The sequence below is a fragment of the Sylvia atricapilla genome, chromosome 2, assembly GCF_009819655.1.
Source record: "Sylvia atricapilla isolate bSylAtr1 chromosome 2, bSylAtr1.pri, whole genome shotgun sequence".
Lineage (NCBI taxonomy): Eukaryota > Metazoa > Chordata > Aves > Passeriformes > Sylviidae > Sylvia > Sylvia atricapilla.
Genome location: NC_089141.1, coordinates 114,939,683 through 114,957,145, shown reverse-complemented (window position 1 = coordinate 114,957,145; position 17,463 = coordinate 114,939,683). Strand labels below are relative to the sequence as shown.

Sequence of the window (17,463 nt, the reverse complement as noted above, 5' to 3'; positions counted from 1 at the left end):
AGCAGGAGCAGCCCCACAGCTGGTGCACTCGGGGCTCCAGGGCAGGGAAAGCCTCAGCCCGTGTGCAGGAGCATCAGCTCCCGCAGCAAACATCCAGTGGGCAGCACCTGCTGAGGCTGCAGGGGCACGTCCTGTGTCCCAGGGGCCTCAGAAGGGACACAGCAGCCCAGAACACGCTGGGAGATGAGACCATCTCCACCCGCACAGGTGTGGGGGTGAGCAGAGCCCTGCTGAGCTCATCCTCCCACTGCTCTGCGTCTCCTTCTCCCGCCTTGGGTTTTTATCCTGAGGGGAATAGATGTGCTCAGCCTCGAGGTTGTGGCTGCCCGGGATGGGAGGGGAGGGATGGAGGGGCCAGCCCGGGACGGGAGGGAGCTGAGAGAACCGCCGTGTTCAGGCTGGGACCCTGTGGGTTTGGACAGCTCCTGGTGCACGATCCTCCAGGCGATTTCTCCAGCTGAATCCGGTGTGTCAGCACCGCCTGCTCCTTGCTGCTTTTGGGGAGAAGCAGCAGGAATATTTTCAGCACGAATGAAGGTGTAGATCCTGCCCACAGCACTCAGGCTCTCCTTGTCCCTCCAGGACAATCCTCTGGAGTTTTCTGTGTTACCTTCAAGCTTCTCCCACCTGAATAAACCCTCAGGAATCGTTATTTTCCTCTGCCTGCCTTCGCAGGCTTCTGTCATGGGCGGATGACAGAAGGAAGACAGAGCAGCAAAAGGGAATTTCAAGATCACGTTTAATGTCCCAGGGCACTGTTTTGCTCCACAAATTTGAAGGAATTTCCTGTGTTGGGCCCAGTGAGGGAAGCCAGGGCTGGAAGCTGACCCTGCTCTCCTTGTTCTCTCCTCTTGCAGCTCGTTTCAGGATGTCAGCTGAGCCCTGGCAAACAACCAACAAAGGAATAAGCCCTTCACAAGCAACAGACTAAAAGCCCTTTGGTTATCCCTGGTGGCACAACCTGAAACATCAATTTCTGCCCCTCATAGGAACTTCCAAGCCACAACAACCCCGTTTATTCTGCATTTCTGACCCATTCCCCCTACTTGGTGGTCACAGAATCCCTGGGGCTGGAAAAGCCCTCCCAGCCCAGGCAGTCCCCCCTGTGCCCACCTTGTCCCACCCCCAGAGCTGTGAGTGCCACCTCCAGGGGACACCTGCAGGGATGGGAACTCCAGAGCTCCCTGGGCAGTGCCAAGGCCTAAGCACCCTTTCCATGGGGAAAGGATGATATGCTGTTTGACCCACCGGAATAACGATGTGAATTCCTGGCTCCTGCTGTGATGCAGAGTCCCCTTCTTATCCCCCTGCTACCTCGGGACTCAAAATTTGGTTTATATTTTTAAACGCAAACGAAGATTCTCCCGAATGGCTTCCGATCCCTTCAACAGGAGCTCCTTCTCCTTCATCCTGGTGGGTGTCCCTGGCCTGGAAGCTTTCCCCACCTGCCTGGGCATCCTTTTCTGCTCGGCCTACGTCCTGGCCGTGGTGGGGAACGGGGCAGTTCTGCTGGTGCTGGGGCTGGACCGGGCGCTGCAGGCGCCCAGCCATCGCCTGCTGGCCATGCTGGCGCTCACCGACGTGCTGATGGTGAGCTCCGTGGTGCCCAAGATGCTGGGCGTGCTGTGGCTGGGCTCCGCCGAGATCGGCGCCGCGGCCTGCTTCGTGCAGATGTTCCTGGTGCACACCCTGACGGCCGTGGAGTCGGGCGTGCTGCTGGCCATGGCCGCCGACCGCTACGTGGCCGTGTGCCACCCGCTGAGGTACCAGGGCGTCCTGGGCGGCCCCGCGGTGACACGGCTGGGGCTGGCCGTCGTGCTGAGGGCCGTGCTGGCCGTGGCGCCGCTGTCGGGGCTGGTGACGGCGCTGCCCTACTGCGGGCCCCGCGTGGTGCCGCACTCCTACTGCGAGCACATGGCCGTGGCCGGCCTGGCCTGCGCCAGCGCCCGGCCCAGCCGCCTCTACAGCCTGGCAGGCTCTTCCCTGATCGTGGGCACGGACCTGGCTCTCATCGCCGTGTCCTACGGGATGATCCTGAGGGCAGCGCTGGCCAAGGAGTCCTGCCGCAGGGCCCTGAGCACCTGCGGGTGCCACCTCAGCGTGGTGCTGCTCTACTATGTCCCCGGCATCATCTCCATTTTCTGCCAGCACTTCTCTGGCACCGTGTCCGCGGGCACACAGGTGCTGCTGGCGGACCTGTACCTGGCCGTGCCCGCCGTGCTCAACCCGCTGGTGTACAGCCTGAGGAGCCGGCAGATCCGCACGGCTCTGCTCAGGGCGCTCCGGCCCAGCAGCGGCTGTGCCTGAGGCGTGTGCCCCTGCTTTTCCAGGTGTGTTTGTCTCCGCAGGGGCAGCCCCAGCTGTGCAGGAGGTGAGCAGCAGCAGGGAGGACTCCGTGCCTTTAATGAGCCCCTGCTCCGTGGCCAGAGGTATTTGGGACTGGCAGCAAGAGCACACACCAGGTCCTCCTCTTTCCCTCCCTCCCCTCCAGGTGACACGGAGCAGCAAGAACCCACCTTTGAGTCTAAAGATGTTCCCCATGCCAGGAACAGCCCTGTGATGATTTCAGGACTCCAGGTGCATTTGTGCCAATGCACAGATCCTGATCCAAACGGAGAGAGTTGCTCTGTGTTGTCCCCTTCAGTCCCTGGACTATCCCAGGGGTTCTCCCCTCTGGGCCCCTCTTTCATTAGAGGCTGGGAGGATCGTGGCTGAGCCCTGAGCAGCTGTTCCAGGTTTCTGGGGGGATGGAAGCTGAGCTCACTCAAAACTGAGCTCCTCAAAGCCCCCTGTCCCTGCAGAGTCACAGAATCCCCAAGGGTGTGGGGTGGAAGAGGAGCAGGGGGATGAGGCTGGGGGCTGTATCCGCTGGGTGTTCTGGCACAGGCCGCCCAGGGAAGGGGTGGAATTACCATTCCTAGGGGTTCAAACTGTGTGTGCACGTGGGGACACGTGTTAGTGGTGGGCCTGGCAGCGCTGGGGGAATGGCTGGGTTTGATACTCTGAGAGGGGTTTTCCAAACCTCGTGACTCGGTGATTAATGCAAGGATTCCAAAGGAGATCGTCACACTCCAGGTGTTTGCTCTGAAGCAAAGCAGAGGGACAAGTCCCACCCTGCCCAGGTCCAGCTGGGGCAGAGCTCCACAGGGTCACCCCCAAAGTCCTGGCAATGGAAGAGCGGGGTACAACACAATTCATTCCTCTGACCTCCTCTGGGTGTCCTGGAGCGACCTGGTGACATCTGAGAGCCACCACGACACAACAGCCCTGCCCAGAGGGGCTCTGGCTGCCCCTGGAGCCCTGGCAGTGCCCAAGGCCAGGCTGGACACTGGGGCTTGGAGCACCTGGGACAGTGGGAGGTGGCCCTGCCATGGCAGGGGTGGCACTGGGTGGGCTGTGGGGTCCATCCCAGCCCAAACCATCCCATCATTCCATGAATTCTGCCCTGAAATCACTGTTTGAGTCCGCGGCCATGAAGGGGATCTGAAGGGCTGGTTCCAGTCACAGCCCAACGCCGTGTCCACACTGCCACAAATCCCACCCAAAACGTCTTCTTTAAGTCTTCACTTCTACATTAAAACTAAAGCTCGATGGTAAAACTGGTTTGAATCTGTCATTTTTCACCACAGACAGATTTTTGCTGTCTGTGGTATTTATCTGACTTTCTGCTGCACCTTCCCTGACATCTCAGAAACCACTGACAGAATGGTTCTGCTGCCCTGAGTGTGCACTTTGTTCCTCTGCTGGATTTGCCCATTTTGGGTTTACACTGCCTGGGGCATGGGAGGTTCTGCTGGGGGCACGGACAGCCCATTCCACGGCATGATCTTGGTGCTGAAAGCCAGCAGAGGCTTCCAGCCCAGAGAGCAGCAGAGCCGTGAATGGAGCTGCTCTGGCCTCATCCAGTGCCTACTGGAATCATTTCCTCTCTTTCTGCTGAGAGGTGGGATTAAGAGAAAAGCAAAGCAGGCTCAGAACTTTAATGGGTACAAAGACACGTCACCTTTCTAGTGGCTACAGCAGATGTCAACATTCAAACCTAGTCACAGACTGGTTTTGCTATAACTTCCTTGGAAAAAATCACTTCCTTGCAAAACCAGCACACCTGGCAAACACCAGAAAGGGCTTTTAGTTCTGCTGGAGGCAACTTGTGCAGCACATTCCTGTCTGGCTCGGCCAACAAGGCCAGGGCTGGCAGGGCTGGGAGCAGCCTGGCCCAAGGAAGGTGTCCCTGCCCATGGCATGAGCTGTAGGGTCCTGTCAACCCCAGCCCAATCCTTCCATGATTCCACGATCTCCTAGCACATTAGAGAGGAGAGGAGCTGAGGGAGAGCTGAGGCGGGATTAAGGATGAGGTGGGATTAAAGCTGAGGTGGGATTATTGCTGAGGTGGGATTAAAGATGAGGTGGGATTAAAGATGAGGTGGGATTAAAGCTGAGGTGGGATTAAGGCTGAGGTGGGATTCAGGCTGAGGTGCGATTAAGGCTGAGGTGGGATTAAGGTTGAGGTGGGATTAAGGTTGAGGTGGGATTAAGGTTGAGGTGGGATTCAGGCTGAGGTGGGATTAAGTTTGAGGTGGGATTAAGGTTGAGGTGGGATTAAGGCTGAGGTGGGATTCAGGCTGAGGTGGGATTAAAGATGAGGTGGGATTAAAGATGAGGTGGGATTAAAGCTGAGGTGGGATTAAGGCTGAGGTGGGATTAAGGTTGAGGTGGGATTAAGGCTGAGGTGGGATTCAGGCTGAGGTGCGATTAAGGCTGAGGTGGGATTAAGGTTGAGGTGGGATTAAGGCTGAGGTGGGATTAAGGTTGAGGTGGGATTCAGGCTGAGGTGGGATTAAGTTTGAGGTGGGATTAAGGTTGAGGTGGGATTAAGGCTGAGGTGGGATTCAGGCTGAGGTGGGATTCAGGCTGAGGTGGGATTAAGTTTGAGGTGGGATTAAGGTTGACGTGGGATTAAGGTTGAGGTGAAATTAAAGGTGAGGTGGGATTAAGGTTGAGGTGGGATTAAAGCTGAGGTGGGATTAAAGTTGAGGTGAAATTAAAGGTGAGGTGGGATTAAGGTTGAGGTGGGATTAAAGCTGAGGTGGGATTGAAGTTGAGGTGGGATTAAGGCCGAGGTGGGATTAAGGCTGAGGTGGGATTAAGGTTGAGGTGGGATTAAAGCTGAGGTGGGATTAAAGCTGAGGTGGGATTCAGGCTGAGGTGGGATTCAGGCTGAGGTGGGATTCAGGCTGCTCCCATCTGGCCCTGCTGAGGTTGTTACAGAGGAGCCTGGAGGGGACTGTGCCTTTGGGACTCCCCATCCTGGATACTCCCACTGATGATTCCCGGGGTGATTTATGCAGCCCTGGGGCACAGCAGTTGTTTCTTTCTGGCCATTCCCAAGGTGGAGCTGACGTGGAGAGAGCCAGGTGGGTGCAGGTGGGTGCAGGTGCCCAGGCCAGGGGCTGGGGGGATTTCAGCATCCAGCCTGGAGCCTGCACAGTGTGAGAGAGCCAGGAAAAACGGCAGTGGCTGGAAATTCCTTCTGAAAGTCGTTTTTTGTGCATTCTCATCAAACCAAACTGCCATTGTAACACTGCGAAATTCTGATTCTCTAAGTAAGTTTTTAGGGAAAAATGGGACTAGAGCTTTATAAAGCAAACTACTAAACATCAAACCCTTTAACTAAACCCAGAAATTGCTGCCAAAGAGTTGACTTGTTTCTGATTGTCCAATTAATCCATAGGTAGCTGAACACACATTTCCTGTAATACAAACTACATTTTCAACCATGGATAATGTTCTTAATGCCTTGATACCAGAGCAGGTGTTGGGATGGAAAGGTGCAGAGCTGGGGGCTCACCAGCAGGGCAGAGTTTGCTGGAACAGGCTGGATCATGTCACGGGGCCGTGGATTATGGATTGAAGTGGGTTATGGATTAATGTGGATTATGGATTAATGTGGGTTATGTCACGGGGGCACCAGTGGGGACTGGGGCAGAGGAGGGGGCAGGCAGGGCACTGCCATCCTGATTCGGGAATGTTGGGAAGAACAGAGTGCCCAGAGCAGCTGTGGCTGCCCCTGGAGCCCTGGCAGTGCCCAAGGCCGGGATGGACACTGGAGCAGCCTGGGACAGTGGGAGGTGGCCCTGCCATGGCAGCGGTGGCACTGGGGGAGTTTTAAGATCCCTTCCAACCCAAACCAGTAGTTCTGTGATTCTGGTTCTGACAGTTTCCTTCGGAGGGCTCTGACCCATCTGGTTGTGCTGTTCCCCAGGGGTGTCCCTGAGAGCAGGGGGCAGAGCTCTCTCGGGCTCCTCTGTGGCTCCCAGCCCGGCTGATGAAACCTCTCCCCGGGCAGAAAATGGACTCGGGTTTGTTTGGCAGCAGCTGTTTCCTGCAGCCCGCGTTGATGCCGTGATTTAATTTGATTCCAGCCCTTTCATTCTCCACTGACCAAAGCAGCTGTTAGGCTCCTGGGCTTTCTGCTGGGCTCTGAGTCAGGGCGGCAGCCGCAGCCCATCGCATCCCTGCTCCCCAGGGAACAGCCCGGGAAGTGTCCCCGGTGTCCCAGGGCTCCTGGGAGAGGGGCAGAGCCCACCCACGACCTCTGCAGATGCTTTTCCCTTCGTGGAGATGACCCAAGGCAGCTGCTCTGTTGGTTTTGTATTTCAGCACGGGGTGTTTAACGTCGTTCAAACCCGCCAGTCAAATAAACCTGACATTCAGAAATAAAGTTCTCTGAGCGTCCTTCTCTCGGGGAGGCCGGGACCTTCCTCCTCCAGGCAGAGGACAGATGCCTTTGCTTGTGTCTGACTCCTCCACTTTACAGCTGCCGGCTCTGAGCAGGTCACAGAGTCCTGACAATGTCCAAAACAAGCCTCAGTGAGAGAGATGCTGGAACTGGTGAGTGGAGACGGGAAACTGCAGTGCTCTGGGCCTTTAGTTTGTGTTAATTTTATATATTTCAGTTTCTCCAGGGCTCTGCCATAGAGGCTCTGTGGCCCAGAGGAGGCAGGAGAAGGAGAAGGATGGCACGGCCAGGAGCAGACAGACAGACAGACAGACAAAGAGGAGGACAAGCAGCGGGTTATAACCCTGAGGGGGATCAGCACTCGTATTCCTGTCAGCACATGAACGTTCTCCTCCACCTCTGCGTGCCCACAAGCCTGCACTGCCCAATTTCTCCCAGACCCTTAATAATGATTATTTGAGGTCTACAATGCAGACATCTTTCACAAAATTACAGAAAACTACTTAAATCTGTGAAGAAGAGGGAAGAAGAAGGTGAAGAAGAAGAACTTAGACAATGCTTTGAATCTTCCATTTTGGCTTACACACATTGCTATATACTAAAATCTTAAACTTTAGTTTTCACCCTGGGAGATTACACAATTTTGGGACCCTGTTCCAAGGTTCCAAGTCAAAGGCAGCACCTGCCCGAGGCTCAGCACTCCTCAGCTCAGAAAGCCTGAAATTTTCAGCCTCCCACATGGTCCCTCACTGCTCCTGTGGCCGTGCTGGGGCTGGCCTGTGCCGCTGTGGCCACAGCCACTGCTGCAGCCTCAGCATGGCCACACTGCCTGGGGACAGGCTCTGCCCCCATCACCTCATCACCCTGTGCTAGTGCAGCCCTCAGGGCTGTGCTGTCCCACAGGGCTCAGCTCCAGGGGCCCCACAATTCCATCCTCCTGATCCTTTCCCCAGCTGGGCTCCTCTCTGTGCACCTGCAGGCGTCCACTCCCAGCCTGGCTCCTCGTGTCCAGCTGCTGGTGGCTCATTCCTGTCTGATGGCCCCTCCCGTGCTCAACCCCCTGGTTTATGGCATCAAGGGGAAGCAGGAAGGAATCTGCAAACTGCTGGGGCAGCTGGAGGAGCCAGGAGCTCAGCAGCTGCTAAAGCTGGCTCAGATTGAGAGGGACAGAAAAAGATTTCTCCCACCCCAGAAGAGGTGTGGAGGTGAGTGCAGTGAATTGTCCCCCAGACAGCTCCAGCTGTCCCCAGAAAGGGCACCCAGACCAGGAGCCTGCCTCTGGCTCCCCGTGATCCAGCTGTTGGCCTGTCAATGGGCCAGCACAGACGGGTTTGGGCAACTGTTCCTGTGGCCAGGGCACTCCTCCCTTCCAAGATACCCCTTGGAAATCAGGGAATTCCAGCATGGTTTTGTTGGCACAGAGTTGAAGGCTCATCCAGTGCAACCCGTGCCATGGCAGGGCCACCTCCCACTGTCCCAGGCTGCTCCAGTGTCCAGCCTGGCCTTGGGCACTGCCAGGGATCCAGGGCTGCTCTGGGCTGCTCAGGATGTGTCCCCTGGTACCTGTGATCTCCCTGGGAGAGCTCCCACTGCCCAGGGCAGGGCTGAGCTCTGCCAAGGGACGACTCTGCTCCCTGCAGACCAGTGACAAACCAGCCCTGGAGCGAGTCCTGGGCAGTGCTGGCTTTTGGGGACTTTGGGGAACAGCATTTTCCCTAGCACCATGGGAGGCTGGACAGGAGCCCCATTGTGCAGGTGCTTGGGACAGTGGTGACATGAGACAGGGGTGACATGGGACAGTGGTGACATGAGACAGGGGTGACACGGGACAGGGGTGCCACAGGGCAGTGGGGCAATGGTGACAGGGGGCAGTGGTGACACGGGACAGTGGTGGCACGGGGCAGTGGGGCAGTGGTGACACGGGGCAATGATGAAATAGGACAGTGGTGACACGGGGCAGCTCCTGGGTGTGGGTTCATCCAGCCCCAGGTTCCCCCATGAAGGAGCCCTGAGGAAAGAGGCCCTTTCCCGTGTTTACCTGCAGAGCCCAACAGGGACAGCAGAGTAACGAGCCTCGGGACAATTCCAGCTGAGCCTCGGGACAATTCCAGCTCTGGGTTTGAATCTCCTTCGGGTGAAGCGTTCAAAGCAAACAACAGCTCACCCCAGTGGGACATGGGGTCCCTGCCAGGGCAGGGCTGGAGCAGTGGTGGCTTTGGGCAGGTCTCTGCTCCCTCCACAGCTGGGGGAGAGCAATGGCAGCATCCCTGAACCTCCACGGCACCTCAGGATCGTGGAATCGCAGAAGGCCTGTCTTGGAAGGGACCTTAAAGCCCATCCAGCCCCATCCCCTGCATGGGCAGGGCCACCTTCCACTGTCCCTTGGCTGGGGACACCGGTTTGGCTGCAGCTCCCTGGGCAGTGCTGGACAAACCCCTCAGGCACAGGGAGCACACAGAGCCAGCTGTGGGACGGCAGGAAAGAGCTGGGCAAGCAGGGACAAACTCCAGGGCTTCAGCAGGTCCAGCACTGGCTGCCTGGGGCCAGGCTGGGCACAGACCCCAGCTCCCCCCATCCTCCTGCCTGGATCAACCCCAAACCTGCACCTTCCCTCCACCACAGCCCACACCCCATCCTCAGGCCACTCACAATTAATGCTTAGTTAATTCCAGCTAAATTATCGCTGTCCAGCAGCATTCCCTTCCATGCCTGTAGTGTACAACCTTCTTGGGACCTGCAGGACTGCTGCCTTCAGTTTTCCCTTTGCTGTATCCCAGGTTCTGTGGTGCCCAGGGCTGCAGCTCTGAGCTCACAGTCAGTGTCACTCAGCTCTGCACACAGCAGGGACACAAAACAAATCCTTCTCCTGCTGCACACCAAGGACACCTGGGACAAGTTTTCAGGCCCCAAAGCACAAACAAGGGTGGGCTGAGGAGAGAGAACAAGAAGGATGGGACTGCATCACCTGGGGCTGGAACTGGACAATTCAACCCCAATGTGCAAATGGACCAAAACTTATCGAAGTGTGAGACCTCCTGACCATTTGTCCATTTTGTGTCCATTTTGTGTCCATTTTGTGTCCATTTTGGATCCACCTTGGCAGTTGTCAGAGTCTGCCCAAGGATGTGATGTGCCTCACGACTGCCTCCAGTGACTGAGGACTGAGACCCCAGACTCTGAAAGGAGCCCTGGCCTGGCTGAGGTGGAATGTTTGCCAAGTCCCAGAGGACTGGTCGGCATCTCCACGAGAACGGAGTGCAGGAACAATGGAGCTGGTCACAGTGGACTGAGCCAAGGCTGCTTCCCCAAACTGGTCTGTCCATACCAGAGCACGGCACGTACGGTGGCTCCAGCTTTGGCCCTGTGACTCTCCTTTGTCCCAACCCTGATGCAGGCAGCTCCTGCTTTGGCTCTGGGTCCCTCGCTTTGCCTCAGCACAGGTGGCTCCTGCTTTGGCTCTGTGCCCCTCTTTGGTCCCCGCCTTGACCAACCCATAAAACCCTGGAGACCCCTGCTCAACTTCGTGATCACCCCACTGGAGAAGTTCGTGTCTATGGGCATCTCGGCCTCGAGGACTCGGCCCTCCACGTTGGTAGCTATAATCCCCTTTCCCCTCTTTTCTATCTTTCTTACTGTTCCCTATTTCCTCTACCTCTATCGCATTTTGGTGGCACAAAATAAATGTGCATTTTTGTTGTATTAACTGAGTTGTCCCCCGCTGTGTCTTTTGTGCTCTGAGATCCTAAAACGAACCATCAGGTTCCCCGCACATGTTTGCAGACTGTGACAACCTCCCCTGGGCCAGCCTGAGGCCGTTCCCTCTGCTCCTGTCCCTGTGCCCTGGGAGCAGAGCCCGACCCCCCCGGCTGTCCCCTCCTGGCAGGGACTTGTGCAGAGCCACCAGGTCCCCCCTAAGCCTCCTTTTCTCCAGGCTCAGCCCCTTCCCAGCTCCCTCAGCCCCTCCTGGGGCTCCAGCCCCTTCCCCAGCTCCTGCCCTGGACACGCTCCAGCCCCTCCAGGGCTCTGCTGCAGGAGCCACAGCTGGACACAGCCCTGGAGGTGTCACACAGGGGACAATCCCTGCCCTGGGCTGTGCCCACACTGGGGCTGGCAATGCCCAGGAACCATCAGCCTCTTGTCCCCTGGGCACACCTGAGCACACCTGGGCTCACCTGGGCTCACATCAGCCACTGTCACCATCTCCAGGCCATTCCCAGCCCCTGTGTCCCCTGGAGTCCTGCAGGGAGCTGTGCTGAGCCCGGGGCAGGAGGTGGCCCTGTCCTCTGCACTCCGGGCTGCACCAAGGGGACAGTGCCCTGCCCTGCCTGGGGGATCAGGGGTGGCCCCGGGGTTCATGTGCCCCCAGTGGGGCTGTCCCCAGAGCTGCCCCCGGGCAAGGGGAGCCCCTCCTGCAGGAAGGGGTGCCATGGGCCCAGGGCTCTGTGCCAGTGCCAGTGGATGGCGCTGTCCCCACCCTGTCCCCGTGGGGAGGGTCAGCACCAGGACAGGCCAGCGCTGCCCCTCACCTTCACCGAATGTCCCAATGCCCCTCAGCACGGCTCTGGGGGACCCGCAGGGAGCAGCAGCTCCTCAGCACTCCCAAGGAGCAGAGATGCAGCCCCCGGAGCTCAGACACGGGTGTTGTTACCTGCAGCTCACCGGCAGCTGAACACCCTGGTGTGTCCCAATTCTGCATGGGCTGGCCCTGGGAATGAGCACCCCCAGGCTGCCGAGCAGCTCCTGCTCACTGCAGCTGTGAGCGGCTGGAATGTCACTGCTTTCAACTCAAACGTCCTGAAACGTCTCCATTTGTGAACCTGGACACAGATGGGAGACGTTTAAAGGGAGCCGCTGCAGCACTGACGTGTCGGGGGTGCATTTGTGTGGCCCATCACGTGCTGCAAATTTGCATGTTCAGATCACAGAATTCCAAAATGGTTTGGGTTGGGAGGGACCTTAAATCCCACCCAGTGCCACCCGTGCCATGGCAGTGCCACCTCCCACTGTCCCAGGGGCTCCAAGCCCCAGTGTCCAGCCTGGCCTTGGGCACTGCCAGGGATCCAGGGGCAGCCACAGCTGCTCTGGGCACCCTGTGCCAGCCCTGCCCACCCTGCCAGGGAACAATTCCTGCCCCAGAGCCCAGCCAGCCCTGCCCTGGGCACTGGGAAGCCATTCCCTGGCTCCTGTCCCTGCAGCCCTTGTCCCCAGTCCCTCTGCAGCTCTCCTGGAGCCCCTTCAGGCCCTGGCAGGGCTCTGAGCTCTCCCTGGAGCCTCTCCTCTCCAGGTGAGCACCCCCAGCTCTCCCAGCCTGAATCCAGCTCTTGGAGCAGCTCCGTGCCTCCTCTGGACTGGCTCCAGCGTTTCCATTCCCACCCAGGGTTAAAACATTCCCCCTGTGTGGAGCCGGCAGCTGTTTGGCATCTCGGTGCTGGCACAGACATCACCCACACACAGTGGGAGTAGAGCATTTGTTTATCACTTCTCTTCCCGGCTATTCCCAGGCTGCAGCTTCTCCCCCGGGATGATTCCGTCCCTCCAGTCCCAGCAGTGATTAGGGAGAGCAGCTTCCTTAAGAGCCTGAAGTCTTTCCGTGCAGGTCCTTTTGCAGGCGGAGGCGCTGCCCGGGGGAGAGAAGCAGCAGCTGCAGGTGCTGTGTGTGCAGCAGGACCAGGCACACTTCGGCCCGGGTATGTACGGCTTTACCTCTCACCCGGGCTCGGGGCAGCGTTGGGAAGTGCAGTGCCACGCTCTGAGCCGGGCTCCGACTTCAGCCAGCTGCAGGTGGGCTGTGAGAGAATCCACCCAGAAAAGCTGCCGGGGGCAGCGCCAACGGGTCCGAGTGGGCTTCGGCTCGGATGGAGCTAATGAGCTGCTGCATCACCTCCGGACATCCCAGGTTTAGTGAATCGCGGGGTCAAGGTCTGCCAGTCACACACCTGCAACCACCCCTGGCTGCCTCGGTTAGGTTAATTACAACAGCGCTAATTACCTGGCTGTTCCCTGGTTAGAGGCACCTCAGACAAGCTGCAGGTGTGACATCTGCCAGTCCTGTCACCCGGGCTGAGCCGCAGTTCCCTGCTCCCAGCTCTGCTCCATCCCTGGTGCTTGCACACACCCCGGAATGGCAAACGGGACTGGGGAGAGGGTGGATGGTTGGGGAATGTCCTGACTCTGCTGAGATCCAGGCTGGGAGCGAGGGAAAAACGCTGGGATGGGTGTGTTGGGGTGAGCTACAGCAGTGGGAGAGCCTGAACCCAGCTGGCTGCACCCTCAGGGAGTTGTGGAGAGCCAGAAGGTCCCCGTGAGCCTGGAGGAGCAGCTGCTCCAGGTGGGATCCCTCACACAGGGCTGGGACCTGGTCCTGGACACCTCTGTGTGTGTGTGTGGGACCCTCCCTAAAGGAGAGCCAGGGCTGGCTGGGCTCTGGGGCAGGAATTGTTCCCTGGCAGGGTGGGCAGGGCTGGCACAGGGTGCCCAGAGCAGCTGTGGCTGCCCCTGGATCCCTGGCAGTGCCCAAGGCCAGGTTGGACACTTGGAGCACCTGGGACAGTGGGAGGTGGCCCTGCCATGGCACGGGTGGCACTGGGTGGGATTTCAGATCCAGTTTCCATCCCAGCAGCATTATTAGATAACCTGGAGGGCTTTGTCACCCAGGATAAAGTGCAGAAACTGCTGCCCAGAGGATCAAGTACCTCAGAGAGGTGGGAGGGAGGGAGGAGCTGTGTTTTTCCCGAGCTCAGGATTACAGGATCTCAGACATGTTTGCTCTTTTCAAACAAACCATTCTGGCACGAGACACGTTTCCTGCTGCAGTGGCTTGTGCCAGCTGCAGGGTCAAAGCTGCCAGGCTGGAAACAGAGTCCTCTGAGCAATAAAGCATCATCAACACCATCGTCTGGGCAGCGATGTCACAATATTGGCTTTGCCTCATGTGGCCAACAGCAATGACTGAGCCGGGCTGAAAAAGCTCTTGGTTTGTAACCCCGAATGAAGCTGGGCGGAGAAACCTCTTGGTTTGTGTCCCTGACTGAGCCAGGCTGAAAAAGCTCTTGGTTTGTGTTGTGGGGAGGACTCCGGGAGACTTAGAGGAGAGATTAAGCTGTGTTGGGGTCCAAGTCAAATGCCTGGAAAGCCGAGGGGATGAGGTCTGGCCCTTTGGTGTCTTGGCTAAAGCAGAGGGCACAAGTGCTTGAGAAAATTCCATCCCATTCCCAAACTGGCAGAGCCTGGTTTAAGCCCTCCGTGTCTGTGTCCCCGTTAAACAGGACAAGTCACAGCACTGCTCCTTTTGCCGAGGGCTGGGGGGACACAGCTGGGGCAGGGACCCCGTGGGTGGGGTGCCCGTCCAGAGAGGGGCCCCGGCAGGGTGATTTGGGTTTGGGCTCCAGCAGGAGCAGCCCCACAGCTGGTGCACTCGGGGCTCCAGGGCAGGGAAAGCCTCAGCCCGTGTGCAGGAGCATCAGCTCCCGCAGCAAACATCCCGTGGGCAGCACCTGCTGAGGCTGCAGGGGCACGTCCTGTGTCCCAGGGGGCTCAGAAGGGACACAGCAGCCCAGAACACGCTGGGAGATGAGACCATCCCCACCTGCACAGGTGTGGGGGTGAGCAGAGCCCTGCTGAGCTCATCCTCCCACTGCTCTGCGTCTCCTTCTCCCACCTTGGGTTTTTATCCTGAGGGGAATAGATGTGTTCAGCCTCGAGGTTGTGGCTGCCCGGGATGGGAGGGGAGGGATGGAGGGGCCAGCCCGGGACGGGAGGGAGCTGAGAGAACCGCCGTGTTCAGGCTGGGACCCTGTGGGTTTGGACAGCTCCTGGTGCACGATCCTCCAGGCGATTTCTCCAGCTGAATCCGGTGTGTCAGCACCGCCTGCTCCTTGCTGCTTTCTGGGGAGAAGCAGCAGGAATATTTTCAGCACGAATGAAGGTGTAGATCCTGCCCACAGCACTCAGGCTCTCCTTGTCCCTCCAGGACAATCCTCTGGAGTTTTCTATGTTACCTTCAAGCTTCTCCCACCTGAATAAACCCTCAGGAATTGTTATTTTCCTCTGCCTGCCTTCGCAGGCTTCTGTCATGGGCGGATGACAGAAGGAAGACAGAGCAGCAAAAGGGAATTTCAAGATCACGTTTAATGTCCCAGGGCACTGTTTTGCTCCACAAATTTGAAGGAATTTCCTGTGTTGGGCCCAGTGAGGGAAGCCAGGGCTGGAAGCTGACCCTGCTCTCCTTGTTCTCTCCTCTTGCAGCTCGTTTCAGGATGTCAGCTGAGCCCTGGCAAACAACCAACAAAGGAATAAGCCCTTCACAAGCAACAGACTAAAAGCCCTTTGGTTATCCCTGGTGGCACAACCTGAAACATCAATTTCTGCCCCTCATAGGAACTTCCAAGCCACAACAACCCCGTTTATTCTGCATTTCTGACCCATTCCCCCTACTTGGTGGTCACAGAATCCCTGGGGCTGGAAAAGCCCTCCCAGCCCAGGCAGTCCCCCCTGTGCCCACCTTGTCCCCAGCCCAGGGCTCTGTGTGCCACCTCCAGGGGACACCTGCAGGGATGGGCACTCCAAAGCTCCCTGGGCAGTGCCAAGGCCTGAGCACCCTTTCCTTGGGGAAAGGATGATATGCTGTTTGACCCACCCGAATAACGATGTGAATTCCTGGCTCCTGCTGTGATGCAGAGTCCACTTCTTATCCCCCGGCTACCTCGGGACTCAAAATTTGGTTTATATTTTTAAACGCAAATGAAGATTCTCCCGCATGGCTTCCAATCCCTTCAACAGGAGCTCCTTCTCCTTCATCCTGGTGGGTGTCCCTGGCCTGGAAGCTTTCCCCACCTGCCTGGGCATCCTTTTCTGCTCGGCCTACGTGCTGGCCGTGGTGGGGAACGGGGCAGTTCTGCTGGTGCTGGGGCTGGACCGGGCGCTGCAGGCGCCCAGCCATCGCCTGCTGGCCATGCTGGCGCTCACCGACGTGCTGATGGTGAGCTCCGTGGTGCCCAAGATGCTGGGCGTGCTGTGGCTGGGCTCCGCCGAGATCGGCGCCGCGGCCTGCTTCGTGCAGATGTTCCTGGTGCACACCCTGACGGCCGTGGAGTCGGGCGTGCTGCTGGCCATGGCCGCCGACCGCTACGTGGCCGTGTGCCACCCGCTGAGGTACCAGGGCGTCCTGGGCGGCCCCGCGGTGACACGGCTGGGGCTGGCCGTCGTGCTGAGGGCCGTGCTGGCCATGGCGCCGCTGTCGGGGCTGGTGACGGCGCTGCCCTACTGCGGGCCCCGCGTGGTGCCGCACTCCTACTGCGAGCACATGGCCGTGGCCGGCCTGGCCTGCGCCAGCGCCCGGCCCAGCCGCCTCTACAGCCTGGCCTGGTCCTCCCTGACCGTGGGCACGGACCTGGCTCTCATCGCCGTGTCCTACGGGATGATCCTGAGGGCAGCGCTGGCCAAGGAGTCCTGCCGCAGGGCCCTGAGCACCTGCGGGTGCCACCTCAGCGTGGTGCTGCTCTACTACGTCCCCGGCATCGTCTCCGTTTACTGCCAGCACTTCTCTGGCACCGTGTCCGTGGGCACACAGGTGCTGCTGGCGGACCTGTACCTGGCCGTGCCCGCCGTGCTCAACCCGCTGGTGTACAGCCTGAGGAGCCGGCAGATCCGCACGGCTCTGCTCAGGGCGCTCCGGCCCAGCAGCGCCTGTGCCTGAGGCGTGTGCCCCTGCTCTTCCAGGTGTGTTTGTCTCCGCAGGGGCAGCCCCAGCTGTGCAGGAGGTGAGCAGCAGCAGGGAGGACTCCGTGCCTTTAATGAGCCCCTGCTCCGTGGCCAGAGGTATTTGGGACTGGCAGCAAGAGCACACACCAGGTCCTCCTCTTTCCCTCCCTCCCCTCCAGGTGACACGGAGCAGCAAGAACCCACCTTTGAGTCTAAAGACGTTCCCAGTGCCAGGAACAGCCCTGTGATTTTCAGGACTCCAGGTGCATTTGTGCCAATGCACAGATCCTGATCCAAATGGAGAGAGTTGCTCTGTGTTGTCCCCTTCAGTCCCTGGACTATCCCAGGGGTTCTCCCCTCTGGGCCCCTCTTTCATTAGAGGCTGGGAGGATCGTGGCTGAGCCCTGAGCAGCTGTTCCAGGTTTCTGGGTGGATGGAAGCTGAGCTCACTCAAAACTGAGCTCCTCAAAGCCCCCTGTCCCTGCAGAGTCACAGAATCCCCAAGGGTGTGGGGTGGAAGAGGAGCAGGGGGATGAGGCTGGGGGCTGTATCCGCTGGGTGCTCTGGCACAGGCCGCCCAGGGAAGTGGTGGAATTACCATTCCTGGGGCTTCAAACTGTGTGTGCACGTGGGGACACGTGTTAGTGGTGGGCCTGGCAGTGCTGGGGGAATGGCTGGGTTTGATGCTCTGAGAGGGTTTTTCCAAACCTCATGACTCGGTGATTAATGCAAGGATTCCAAAGGAGATCGTCACACTCCAGGTGTTTGCTCTGAAGCAAAGCAGAGGGACAAGTCCCACCCTGCCCAGGTCCAGCTGGGGCAGAGCTCCACAGGGTCACCCCCAAAGTCCTGGATATGGAAGAGCGGGGTACAACACAATTCATTCCTCTGACCTCCTCTGGGTGTCCTGGAGCGACCTGGTGACGTCTGAGAGCCACCACGACACAACAGCCCTGCCCAGAGGGGCTCTGGCTGCCCCTGGAGCCCTGGCAGTGCCCAAGGCCAGGCTGGACATTGGGGCTTGG

The 17,463-nt window shown here is 58.6% G+C and overlaps 2 protein-coding genes across 2 annotated transcripts; both read left to right on the top strand.

Annotated features, from left to right (window-relative positions):
• Window positions 1-727: 727 nt before the first annotated feature.
• On the top strand, window positions 728-2,845 carry LOC136374875 (olfactory receptor 52I2-like). Its single transcript, XM_066340262.1, has one exon. The coding sequence runs from the start codon at window positions 1,369-1,371 to the stop codon at window positions 2,305-2,307; it is 939 nt and encodes a 312-aa protein (XP_066196359.1). The 5' UTR covers window positions 728-1,368; the 3' UTR covers window positions 2,308-2,845.
• Window positions 2,846-13,932: 11,087 nt separating this feature from the next.
• LOC136374868 (olfactory receptor 52I2-like) lies at window positions 13,933-16,670 on the top strand. Its single transcript, XM_066340259.1, has one exon. The coding sequence runs from the start codon at window positions 15,495-15,497 to the stop codon at window positions 16,431-16,433; it is 939 nt and encodes a 312-aa protein (XP_066196356.1). The 5' UTR covers window positions 13,933-15,494; the 3' UTR covers window positions 16,434-16,670.
• The last annotated feature ends 793 nt before the right edge of the window (window positions 16,671-17,463 follow it).